Source organism: Strix aluco, chromosome W, assembly GCF_031877795.1.
Source record: "Strix aluco isolate bStrAlu1 chromosome W, bStrAlu1.hap1, whole genome shotgun sequence".
Taxonomy (NCBI): Eukaryota; Metazoa; Chordata; class Aves; order Strigiformes; family Strigidae; genus Strix; species Strix aluco.
The window spans coordinates 1,566,651-1,580,221 of NC_133970.1; the positions used below are offsets into that span (position 1 = coordinate 1,566,651).

Sequence of the window (13,571 nt, forward strand, 5' to 3'; positions counted from 1 at the left end):
CAAGCAGGATACAACCAGTGTGTATAACCTCTAAGCACTCTCAGGGCATCAAGTCTTGCTTTGAGTCCACCTTGCTTGTGCTACCAGCACCCCGAGGAGTATCTGTACTCAAACAACACAGCATACACACACTCCGTGTAACTACCTACGCACAGCAGCCGGAGTAGTGCAAAAGTAGAGCAAATTTATCGTGATCCACGCTCACACACGTGTGATGCCAGGGGAAAAAAACCTCCTTTTTCCTTGTACATCTGAATTCCTTTGATAAAATGACCACTGGCAGATACTCTCTTAGTACAGACAAGAGTTACACCCAGAGTATCAGTTGGTTTGTACATTCATGTCTCAGCAATGCAAAGCTTTATAAAAGCTTCTCAAAATGTTTTCCTTTTCTGTACTCTGATTTCAGATCTAGCTCTGAGCATTTGAGAAAGACCAATAAAATCTGTCTGAAATATGTTATTATGTATTACTTACGATCTACCTATGTTCTCCTGCCACAGCATTCATAAAATGAACTCATTTATTACCTCTCTGCTTACTAATTCTTAACAGGAAGATGGGAGAAATATGTAGCTAATCTTTCTTCTACTTTTTCCTCTGGTTTCTATTTCATTTCTCAGAATCAGTACACACTCAGGTACCTGCTTTCTCATGTGTACCTATAAATATCCAGATTAAAAGGAAACAGCTCACTAGAAAGGCATGAGCCATACATATTTTATTTACTGACAGCATAAAACGCTCAGTTACGTTATATAAGCCTCAGAAGAGGTACAAAAGGCTTCTTTCAAAATGTTCTGTCAATATATTTCAACTCAAATTACTACTTACAGCTTTTCCCTTTGTCTCTCAATTTGCTGTTGCCAAATGGGATCAGTCCTACTCCTCTCTCCCCTGCACAAGTTCTGGTGCTTATCAGCAGCTTTCACGAGCTAATTCTATTCAATTGTGCTGAAAAAAAAAAATATTCTATTACTTCTCTGCCTGTTTAGGCCCAGTGAAGGATTTTATATGCTCTAAAGCTAAGAACAAAGCCAAGGAAAATGGAAGGGGGATTAGGACTTCCCAGGAAGAGTGACAACCAGCTGCTGGCTCAGTTCAGTACACCCCGCTCCAAACCAGGATGTCTCCAAACAAGCACCTTCTCTCCCCAAAAGACCAGGTTTCCCCAGGATGCGAGAGGGGGACAACTCAAAAAACACTTTTTAATACATCTGGTAAGTTTGTGGTCAGGGAACAAGGAGCCGTTACATCAACTCAAGTCCTGTTAGAAAGAAGAGCACTGGAAGTATTATGTAATTATATTCTTGTTAAACTCCACTGCTTAACTTCACACGCCACATCGAGCTCCCCGTTTCTAACAGGCTGTGTAACAAAGTGATGACTAGAATTGGGCAAATAGTCCAGGTTTTTTGTAAATTTTTATGAACAGAGATTCTTCCATGAAAATGATCACATTATTTTAATGAAATGTTCTTTAAAAAGTGGTATCTCTTGTCACATATTGTTAGATCCTTCTGGAAGCACTAATACTCAGTTAAGCTTTGAAGTAACTAATGAAAAGAATGAATATATAAAGAAATACTGAATATGTACAGAAACACTGAATACAACATTTTTGAGAACGTGCACTGGTTCAACATTCAAAGAAATTTTGAACCAGTGGTCAGGCTGACAAGTTATACAATATTAAAATATTTTTAGATATTAGCTTCACGGATTATTCTTCTTCTTTATCTTCTTGATGATCATCGTTCTGCTCTTGTTGGTTACTGTTATCTTCAACGACACTTTTAAGATGTGACAAATGATGTAAAGCCCTGGATTAGGAAAAAATGAAGACTTAAACAATAATATACACACTGTTATTAAACACAAAATGTTGATTTTCAACAAACAATTTAACAGTTTGAATGGTATTATATATGGTTTACATCTCTATGTCTAACTGTTCCACTTTGTTTTAGAGATTATAAAAATACATGAGGAGATTTTTTTGTAAAAAGATAAAATACTTTTTGGAACAAATTTTAAATACATCTTCTCAAATACAGGTGCTCACAAAACCAGTTTCTATTAAATTATTACAGAATAGGTATTTAACACAGGATGTTAAACACTGCAAAACATTAGGTCATAAAATAACACATCGATACTGAAAATTACTGTGTTTTTTTAAATTAAAAAAAAAATCTTAATTTTACATTACAGTTTAAAAGTGTACTGCAACACTGAGTTGTTGAAACAAATGTTCTACATAATAAAACCCTGTTTTCCATTCTGCCTTTTCTCAAACTTATTATTTCTTTAGTCACTTAACTGTTCAGTAGGATTCTACTTATTTCATTAATGAAATACGTTTTCTAGCAATTATTTTTGCCACAGTAGTGAAAAAAAGAAAATATTTTGTCCCATGTTATCAACTTCTCCGAGCCTGATTATCACAGAATCATCTAGGTTGGAAAAGACCTTGAAGATCATCTACTATCTTAAAGTCCATCTACGTGCAGCAATAATTAATCTATTGATACAGATGAAATACAAATGTTTATTTACAGAGGACATCTCTGCAGTCATTCACTAGTTCACTCTGCTCTGTGAACTGCCATGTTTTTAGTTATTCACTACTGGCTTATTCTCAAAGTTTCTGATCACATGACAACTCTCTTAGCTAATTTATCATTCCTTTTCTGCACTTCCTGAAAACAGTGAAGAGTCAGAAAAAAAAAATCACTTACTTCCGAATAGAATTAGTAAGAGGGATTCTCTCACTGTCACACAGTTTTAACTCAGCCTCTGCTTTCTCAGAAAGCTGAAAATGAAACAAACAAAAATAATTTAACTGAGGGAAGCAAAAGTAGCCGAATATTACAGAAAACATGCAATAAAACTTTATAGCATCATAAAGTAATTGAGGTTGGGAGGGACCTCAGGAAGTGGGCTCCTGCTCAAAGCAGGGGCAGTTACGAGGTTACAGCAGGTTGCTCAGGGCTTTATCCAGTCAAATCTTGAAAACCTCCAAGGACAGAGACTACACCACCTCTCCTGGATGACTTGTCCCAGTGCTTGGCTGTCTTCAGGGTTAGAGAGTTTCTCCCAGTGTGAACTTCCCGTTTCAACTTACGCCTCTTCCTCATCCTTCCAGCATGCACCACTACAAAGATCCTGGCTCCATCCTCCAGATACCCTCTCACAGGTGCAGGATGTCTACTAGGTCCCCCCAAACTTCCTCTTCTCCAGCCTGAACAAGCCCAATTCTCTCAGCTCCCCTCTGTAAACAAGTGCTGTAGCCCCCAACCACCTCAGTGGCCCTCCACCAGCTTATTGACGTCTCTCTGGAAACAGGGGGCCTAAACCTGGATGTAATATTATACAATTGCAGAATCACAGGTTGGTTTGGGTTGGAAAGGACCTTGAAGAACATCCAGTCCAACCCCCTGCCCCAGGCAGGGACACCTTCCACTAGCCCAGGTTGCCCAAAGCCCCGTCCAACCTGGCCTTGAACCCTTCCAGGGAGGGGGCAGCCACAGCTTCTCTGGGCAACCTGTGCCAGGGCCTCACCACCCTCACAGGGAACAATTTCTTCCTTGCATCTCATCTAAATCTCCCCTCTGTCAGTTTAAAACCGTTCCCCCTCATCCTATCCCTACACCCCCTGATCAAGAGTCCCTCCCCCCTTTCCTGTAGCCCCTTTCAGTCCTGGGAGGCCGCTCTAAGGTCTCCCCAGAGCCTTCTCTTCTCCAGCTGAACCCCCCCAACTCTCTCAGCCTGTCCTCACAGGGGGGTGCTCCAGCCCCCCGAGCATCTTCGTGGCCTCCTCTGGCCCCGCTTGAGCAGGTCCGTGTCCTTCTGCTGTTGGTGCCCCCAGAGCTGGACCCAGCACTGCAGGGGGGTCTCACCAGAGCGGAGCAGAGGGGGAGGATCCCCCCCCTCGCCCTGCTGCCCACACTGCTCTGGGTGCAGCGCAGCACACGGGTGGCTTTCTGGGCTGCCAGCGCACGTTGCTGGCTCACAGGCAGTTTTCCACCCCCCAGCCCCCCCAAGTCCTTCTCCTTGGGGCTGCTCTCCAGCCACTCCTCACCCAGCCTGGATTTGTGCTGGGGATCGCCCCGACCCATGGGCAGGACCTTGCCCTTGGCCTTGTTGAACTCCATGAGGTTTGCCCGTCCCCCCCTCTCCAGCCTGTTCATGTCCCTTGGGATGGATCCCTTCCCTCCAGCATGTCACCACCCCACACAGCTTGGTGTCAGCGGGAACTTGCTGAGGGTGCTTCGATCCATGTCCCCAACAAAGATTTGGTCTAAGGGCTGAGGGATACAGAGGGACAATCGTTTCTCTTGATCCATGTGCTCCTGTTTATACAGCCCAGGCCCTGCTGTTCCTCCTTTGCTGCCGGGGCACACGGATGGCCTATGTTCAGCTTGTACCTACTGAGACCTCTGAGGCATTTTTAACAGAGCAGGTCCCTAGCAGGCACTCCCCAGCCTGTTTTGCTGCAAGGGTTTCTTCCTGCCCAGGTGTCAGGCCTTGCATCTGTCCCTGTTGGCCTTCATGGGGCTCCCACCAGCCTATTCCCATTCCCATGTGAAACATTTCATGCACTACCAAGTAGAGGACAGAGGGTTTAAGAACTGGATGCAAGTGACATTAGGACAAAGGTAAAGAGATATAATAAAAGTCTGTGAAATCATTTTGAAACAGAAGTGCCACAAAATACCAACTCACTGATGCCAAAGGAGGCAAGGATAGAGCACTGGAGAAGGTCTGGCTTTTTAAAAGTTTTGTACATGTCCCTGAAAGCCTAGAATTAACAAGGGTATTCTCAGAAGGCAGTTTTTTCCAGGACACAGCTATGGCTAGAGCAGCAGAGAGCACAGCCTACTCTCTTCGGGCAGGATTGCCTCAAATGTCGCCATCTCCTGGCTTACAGCGCACTGTGGAGCGACGGGCCTGTCGCAGCGTCCCTGCGAACGCAGCAGCAAGAGGAGGAGGATTCGGGGCGCAGCAGGCTCGAGCATGTGCTCCTGATGCAAACTGGATTAAATCTCCTGCAGTGCTCGCTCTAAAATGCTTGAAAAACAAGTCTAGAAAATTCCTAATATTTTTTCTCGGAAACATACACAGCACATGGATTTTGACAAGACTGACTACTCACTTTTTCAAACTCTTCTTTTTGCTCAACAGTCTCATTCTGGCTTAAACTTCCCTGAATTGCTTGAAGTTTAAACAACATTCGCTTCAAAGCTTCAAGGGGTCTGTCATGATGATGTCCAGAAAAAGCAGTGTCCTAAACCAAAACCCAAAGAATTGGTTCATACTGCGGTGCACATAAAACAACTTTTGAAGTTTCCCTGAAAGAATTTAAAGGCTAATTTCTAGGAGTGTTTCCCTCTACCTGTTCTTTAAAGATCTATTTCTAAATTGTACGTGTTCTGGTTCATCTTAATGTATGGTCAGTGAAATCACTGGAAATACATTGTTAGGAAGACGTGAAGCAACACAGGAAGGCCTCAGCCCTGGTTTGTGGAAAATAATTCAGGAATATGAAGACTGTCAGTCCGTGTAATGCTATGACAGCAGTGCTGGAACAGGTTTCAACATTTCGTAGCTGACAGAGCAAGTAAGCTTCCTTAATGATAAACATAGATTTATTCATATAATTAGCACCTATATATCTGCTCATTGTATAATCAAAAAGCAAATTCACTCACAGTGACAAAAATTCGTGGATCATCTAGAAATACTTATGACTAGAAAGGTGTGATGATCTAGCAGAACCAAGAGAACAGGAGGCATGAAGGGTGAAATACAGCAAAGTGACGTTCATCGGATGGGATGATTTGAATTACTCGTGCACATCACTGGGTTCTGTGACAACAAACTCCCCTTAGGGAAACGGAAGGATGTGCTGCGGTGGGAAAACTTAGAGGGCAATGCTCTGTTTACTACAGGATGGGAAAAGAGAACCTTAGAGCAGTTAAGATTCAAGGAGAATAGGGCAGAAGGTAAAGGAACATCCCAATACATAAATTAACAGTGAGCCTTTTGACTACAATACCGGGCTCAGTGCTCATCTCCCTAGCTGAGAAAAGGATAAAGGGTTCATATAATTAAAATGAAAGACTGAACAATATTAAGACTGCCAAGAAGGGTGATTAATATGTGGGACTGGGAATACAATAATGAATAATCAAAAGAGTAAATTCAATCCACGATCCAATTCCAGTGCAACAGCATTAATAATAAGAAATATATTACTTAACTCTTGAACTTGACTCGTACCCAACAGTACATCAGCCAGGCTAGGAAATTTGTGGTATTTAATACATCAATAACAAAAAAATTCTTCCTTTACTCGAGCCAGGAAAATTATTATTTCAACAAAATATGGAGTGTAAAAGTCAAACTATTACTAAACAAAGCATTTCATAGTTAGATGCTTTCTTAATAGTAATTGTGACCAAGGGTAAGACTATAGGATTTAATAACTGTATGAATTCATCATGCTCAGATATGGCTAACCTACTGCAGACTTTCCACTTTATATATTATAAAAAGAAGAAAAAACAATTTATAGGTATTCTCCTTCTTATATTTACCAGTTATATGTATTTTGGGCACTCTCAGAAATAAATACTCAATTTTACTGACCTTATTTTTGTCATTTAAACAGTCTTCCAAGAACTTATGTATGATATCTGCCCTGGGGAGTGGTGGAGCACTCTCCATGTCCTCACAGCACACAGGCCCTGGTGGTTTGCTAAACCAACATTAAACACACAACGGAGAATAAGAACAGGTTTAGAAACAAAAAGGATTGGTTTAGGATATAGTTATGACGATGAAACCAGCTATATTGCATCAATGCAACACCAAGGGGGCACTGAGTAGTCCTGTCAGCACTAGAGAGAAACACACAACTATTTTTTTCCAGTTTTGCCAGGATAATTAAAACCTGGGTAGCTGTAAAAAATCAAGTGAACAAAAAAGGGAAGGTAAGGACTTCTTAACTATAATGTATTACACGTGGAAGTTTTTCTTACACCTGGTATTCCTCCATTAATACTCAACTTCTACAGAAAAATAGTTACCTTCTGCTTATTGACTTCTAATTCTTCTACAGCCTCTAAGGTATTTTAATTCAAAACTATTAGTCTCAGAATCATTAATGGAGCCCGATTTCCAGGGCTGGTCTCCTGTGTGGGTATTCCAGTGGCTAGCAAGAGGTTAGCCCATTAGCCTCCCTCTCAACAGGACACGAACAGCACCGCTTCTAGTATCGCGTGCAGGAATGCTGCAGTTTGAGACTTTTACTCACCTGTTAAATACTGCTAAAATGAACCAAAAGTTCAAAGTCTTCCAGGGCAAACTGACAGACAACACCCAGAACTGCACACACCTTACGAGAATTTCCTACAGTTTTAAGAAGCAGCACTGATTTTCAACATTCTTTGATCTTATGAAATAACCTTTCAGTTCCTCCACAACTGAAATTTCACTCCTAAGACTGCTCCAAAACTTCCCAAAGCCACACTGCTTTTTCTAAAAAAATAGACTTCCCACTATTAACTTGTTTTTCATAAGCTATTAATCATAAACTAGTAAATCTGTCAGTTTAAGTTCCATGAACTAATTTTTGTCCTGAAATAAGTATTTCTTATAAATCACTGATATACAAAGATATTAAAAGGCAGCAATAATATTGAGAACACTCTTTGCAAGTCAGTGAAAAAGGGAGCCATATCCTGACCTTGAAGTATCAAATATTTAGCACTAGCAAGAAATTTAATACTAAATCCTTTCTTTATGTACAAGCCACAGCACCGTTGCTTATAATCTATATACAAAAGCAATTAAATACATCACACATTGTCACAAATTAGCCCCAAATATATGTTTACTTACAAAGCACCTGGAGCATTTTCCCATGATCTTTCTGCTCCTAGTATATCTGTTGTAGAAGGACTGCCATCAATTTCCAGATTATTTGACAAATCTTCGGTTGAGCTCTCCAGACCTCTGTCAGCCTTCAAGGTAAGCAGCTCAAGCTGGTCTTCTAAAAAAAAAAAAACCAAAGACATAATGTGTCCAACCCTCTTGAAGGGCATTATTTCCACATTACTTTGAATTGTAGGCAATCCTCAGAGAAAATTACTCCAGATGAATTAGCACTGGAAATATTTTACAGAGAGTATAGCCCCAATACAACTCCTTTGGTTACCATGGTATGGCAGTAGGGCACGTAAATCATCAGTACCAAACGGGATCTGCAACGTTCTAGCCAGGAGAGTATTTGAAGTAGTCAAGAGTTTCTTACGTGAAACAACTATCGTATGCAGCATTCGAGATTATTTAATGTTTTTAAGGTGCTTTCATGCTCTGGAAAGTATAATTAATAATAATTCACAATACAATGTTAAATATTACTTATTAATATTGTAAGTTCTTAGGTTAGTTTTCCTATTTCATACAGATTTTTCTAATAGCTGCTTTTACAGACACCTGGGAGAGAAACCCACACAACATACACACGCAAATCACATATACAATCACATACAGGACTCATATTTAAAACCAGGTTGAGACAAGCACTCAAAATGACAGACACATTCTCACATATTTCTTTATACCTAGTCTGTTCACGACTGGTAAAATGTTCTGTGTGAAAAGAAAGATGTAAGCCTGTATTTAAAGTTCAGCGTACACACACATTAGAAAGGTGTTTGCAGACATTTTTATATCCAACATTTTTATCTTGCTGGTATTTCACAACACAAAGATCACCACAGCAGGACCTCCCTGCTTCTGAGGAGCAAGGGTCTGCTGCAAAAAGTAGCTGCATGGGCCATTCCCAAGGGAAGTTTTTATGTAAACTGAAGGCCCTGGATTAACCTAAATATATGGGTTACAAATATCTCCTGCTGACTGCGTAAAGTAGAGAAAAAGGCTGCACAATAAATGGTATTTTTTACCAGTTTGACAGGTTCATTTACACAATGTTTAGCAGTCTCTCTCCCTCAAGGTTACACTTCATGTAATTTAATTTAATGCTTGAAATTCTATTAAAATATTTATGGAATTACTGTCATTATCTTGCAGTCAGGTACTAAATATGCCACTGTAATAAATACTTTGCTGTAAAAGGAATGCTTAAATATCGATTTATATATGAAAACTTACAGTATAAAAGCTGTTTAACTTCATCAACTACTAGTAAGTGCTTTGAGTCATTTGTCAAAGATGGAAGTGAATAAATACTGTACAGTGCGGTCAGACTAACATAGCTAGAGAGTGTTGGCTTAAAAAATGTAAATGTCTTTATACACATACCTTCAAAATTTAAAAAAAAAAAAATGTATGAAATATCCTTACCTCTGGACAGCTTTTGAGCATGCCTGGAAAATGAGTTTTCACATGGGGAGAATGCATCTGGACTGTCATAGTTGCAACTTTCTTCTGCTTTGTTATCACCTCTCGGATCCAGGCAACCATTTTGCTCAAAAAGATTAGAATTGTCTTTATCTACAGAGTGTCTTTTTTTCAGGATCTCATAAGTTTGTGAAGAGGAAGCTTTGCCTTGTATATGAAAATTTTGACCATCGTTTTTAGTTGAATCAGAGAAAAGGTTGTAACTCTTAAGCCAGACTGGGTAGTGAAAATTGGGAATACTACTTATCCCCGATACACTTAAGTTGGACTTCTGACTGGTAAGCCACCTTGGATAATTTTTAAAAGTGTTAGAGTTCTCTTCAAAAGATAAGGGCTTTGAACTTCCTTCAGAGGAGGCAGAATTGTACCTATCAGGTATATGCATATCACGTTTCTTTTTGCTGAAGTCTTTGTGTGGATTCTGGGCAGCAACACCTTTCCCATTCTCCAGGAGACTGAAACCGCTTTCAGTCTCGAGTGATGAGGTTTGGTAAGGGCAGGAAGATGTTTTCAGGGACTGTCTGTTCCACTCACTACTTGGATGCCTCGATTTAAAAGGACTAGGCTGGACAAAGGGCAGTGATCCGTCCGCTGGGAATGCTAACAGATCATCTGTCGTGAGACTAATCAAGTCTGGGTCACACTCACTCTGCCTTCCAGAGGGTGAAGTAAGAGAACCCAATCCTACGTGCTGATTAAAATCCTCCAGCGCTGAAAAACAAAGAGACTTTACATGAATTGCTAAACTTTAAGCATACCAAAAGGATACATTTGTAAGATTTACCATGAAGTAATAGTTTGAAGCTGAAATACATTCTTTACTAGGGGGGTACGGAATCACCATTCTTGCAAGAGTGGTTCTGTTTCTAATCAGAATCTCGATAAAAATCTTACCAGTCAAAAGTTACCCCTCCTTTCGTCCTACACAATAATTAAAGAAAACACTCAAAACTGTAAAATATTTAAGAGAAACAAGAAATCAACATTCTACAGCCCATTTTTAGTTTCACATTCAGAACTGTATTTTGCAGACATGTCCTTAGTACTTCAGTCCTAGTAGTGACACTTCCTCCACACCACAATGTTAGAGATGACTTCCCCATATTGAAACCAGGCACATTTACTAGAAAAAAATGGTTAAAAACAAGAGCTTTCAAGGCAAGTAGCCAGAAAATAGGCTTATAGACCCATTTTGTGATTCTATACAAACTTACATACTCCGTAAAATTTGACTTGACAGTTTTTCAGGGAAGAATTATAGCATTAAATCCTTTTTTTAACTGAAACGATGAAGCAGTTTGATTGATGAAAACAGGTTTTCCTCAGCTAATACCTGGAAGTTATTTTTTCTCACTTTCACTGTAATATCAGTAGGTGAAATCTGTACATTACAGCCTATTGTAACATACAAAACGTGTATGCGGACTAGCTAATGTCTGAACAGAGCTAATGAGACTTCTGCAAACAACAACAATGGAGAAATTTCAGAGTAAAACATGAGGAGATGACGTCCTTCATAGAACAGTTTCTCATTTTTAGTGATTACCAGAATGTTTCTTTTTGTTTGGGAAATCAATTAAACATAAGTAGAATGTGGTTTGTATTAGAAAAATATAAACGAAAAGCTAAACACCAGCTGTCTTGGTAAGAGAAAGAAAGGTGTGAAGCTAGAGGAAGGTTATAGGTTGAAGAAAATGCTGGTTATATGCTGAAGAAAAAAAAAAAAAAAAAGCCCTGATTAATACTATATGCTACCATAACTGTCCATGCCAAAGCAACCCAGGCAAGCATCCTTTTTCAGGTATGAAGTTTGCCTGTACTGAGGACTTTGTTATTTTAGATGTAATGGACAAAGAATTTGCAATATAAATTAGTTCAAGCACAGTTATCTACCCTAGATCTTCTCATAAACTGATTATATGAACTTTTAGTTATTCAAGCTAACTAATAATTACAGAAGCCAGTTCAAACCCACATATATTAACCAGCTGGGTTAGACTTCTGGCCCAAATGTACATTCCATAAAAATCAATGGATAAGAGGCAGATTTTGTTTTAAGACAAAGCAGTGTTTAAGGGAACTCTGTCAATTAATTAGATTCTGACTTTACTTACTCCAGAAAGGAAACTGAGATTTTTTTCAGGACTCAGGTTTAAGCAGTGATTTGCACTGTCTTCGCATATAGAAAACACAATTTCTATTCCATACTCTAGAGTTTATTGTTGCATCCATGAGCATGCTCGTGAATTCTCACCAATCCACCAGGCATTTACAAAAAAGCACTACAGAGAATGACAAATATTGCTAGCCATGTCCGAGCATCATTTACTGTACCATAAAGACTTGCAAGCAGTTTTGAGGGGAATATTCCTTCAACAAAACACACCTGGGGTGAGATAAGGAGTTGCAACACCATCGGCAATGACAGGAAAAGAACAGCAAACACCAAAACTTACTAAGCAACGTATTTGCAGAGACATACCATGTTTTTCCTTGGCACGATGCTTTGGAAACTTAACTTGTTTGGGAGTGCTTTGACATATGGAGATTTTTCCAGTGCTTATTTCTGAAGAGGTGAGGCTTAAATCAAAATCTTCAATATAAGCTTCCAAAGCCTCAGATGCAGAGCTGTAAAGCTTGTCCTTGTACTGAATCCAGCTGTTTGAGTATGGATTGTTGCTGTCAGTGCTACAGCTTGTTAAAAGAGAAGATACTGTTGAATCAGAACAGACACTGCTTTCTTTTATTGAGCTTGTCATGGTTTTTATCCAGGTTTCTGTTGGAATCTTCACTCATCTTTTTAATCAGTCTAAATGGAAAAAGAAACAAACATGCAAGTGATCATCTCCACTGAAATGTTTTCCTATAAACTGTAACATATCTAGGATTTTTTACTTTTGTTTTGTATTTCTTACTATTTTCCTAAAAATTACTATTTAGCTATTCAACTTGCTGCTTTTCAAACAAGTTTGTCATACACATGTGCCACCCCTAGAAAACTCAAAGGCAGAAAATAAAGGCTCTGAAAAAAAAAAAAAAAAGATAACAACTGGGAAAACTTCTTGTATATTGAAACTTTAGTATAATGAGAACAACAAAATCCAGCTCCTCGCTAGTTCTAGAGGAACCTCAACACCCTGCTTTTGCAAGAACAGGATTTCATGTAAGAACTGCTGACATTTGTTGCCAAACATACAATTCAAAGAAACACAGAAGTTATCATAACTTTTGATTTCAGAACCAGAAGAGTAGCATTCACAGAGAAAAGCAGAAGTAGCTTAATACAAAAAATTAAAACAACTCAATGTCACGAGAATAGGAAGCCATTACCCTTGCAGATATTTTTATATAACCAGAACGGGTACACACAGCTAGAGAATTTTACAAGCCACATGGGAGCACTTAAAATCATCCTATCTATGCAATTTAATCAACCTAATCCAAGCTGCCTTTGTAGCTCCACAAACTGTAAATTGAAGAGTTGGAAGTGCAGGCCTGTTCCAAACGCTGTAATCAGGATGGTCAAGGTCACAGAAAGGAACCTAACAGCTCATTTCACTGCTGTAGGCAAAGTACCATTTGAAAAATCTGTTACAGGCGCTGAAACAAGGAACAAAATTTAGTAATTTTGTTACCATAGAATGGTTTGGGCTGGAAGGCACCTTGAAGATCATGTAGTTCCAACCCTCCTGCCGTATTTAAGTTATATCCAGTATTTTATGCATACAAGGATCATCACGCAACCGCGGCATAAGGATTTACATGAAAAAGGCACAGTGGGGGTCAGCTTTTCCAAAGCCGAAGGGCTCTTCCCCAGAAGGCCGAGGAGCCGGGCTAAGCACTGACCTGAGGGCTGCGCGACCTCCGGGGGCCCCACCCTCACACACCACCCCCGGGGTGAAAACCCGGCCGTGGCGGGCACCCCCGGCCCCTTTCCCCTCACAAGAAGCAATCAGCTCACTAAACCATGAGGAAAAAAGAGCCTAAAGCACCACAACCCTCCCCAGCAACCCCGGCCAGCCCCACCCCACGATGCGGCCGCTCCTCCGGGCTTTGCCGCGCAGGGGGTTTGAAGGGACCGCGTCCCTCCGCAAAATGGCGGCGCGCAGGCGCGTGCGCATGCGCAGGGGCGGCCGCGC

General features: G+C 40.2%; 1 protein-coding gene across 4 annotated transcripts; it reads right to left on the reverse strand.

The window, feature by feature from the left end:
• Window positions 1-678: 678 nt before the first annotated feature.
• On the reverse strand, window positions 679-13,536 carry LOC141917724 (lung adenoma susceptibility protein 2-like). 4 transcript variants are annotated; one of them, XR_012621419.1, is made up of 9 exons: window positions 13,068-13,448; window positions 11,915-12,241; window positions 9,376-10,143; window positions 7,909-8,059; window positions 6,655-6,763; window positions 5,159-5,290; window positions 2,742-2,815; window positions 1,600-1,823; window positions 679-954 (listed from the first exon to the last, which is right to left on the reverse strand). XR_012621419.1 is itself a non-coding variant. In XM_074811133.1 (8 exons), the coding sequence occupies exons 2-8, from the start codon at window positions 12,189-12,191 to the stop codon at window positions 1,724-1,726; spliced, it is 1,611 nt and encodes a 536-aa protein (XP_074667234.1). In that variant the 5' UTR covers window positions 12,192-12,241; window positions 13,459-13,536; the 3' UTR covers window positions 1,406-1,723. The 4 variants fall into 4 exon arrangements, 3 of the variants coding, with proteins under 3 accessions (XP_074667234.1, XP_074667235.1, XP_074667233.1); XM_074811133.1 differs by lacking the exons at window positions 679-954; window positions 13,068-13,448 and adding an exon at window positions 13,459-13,536 and having other exon boundaries at window positions 1,406-1,823; XM_074811134.1 differs by lacking the exon at window positions 679-954 and having other exon boundaries at window positions 1,406-1,823; window positions 13,279-13,448.
• Window positions 13,537-13,571: the final 35 nt, after the last annotated feature.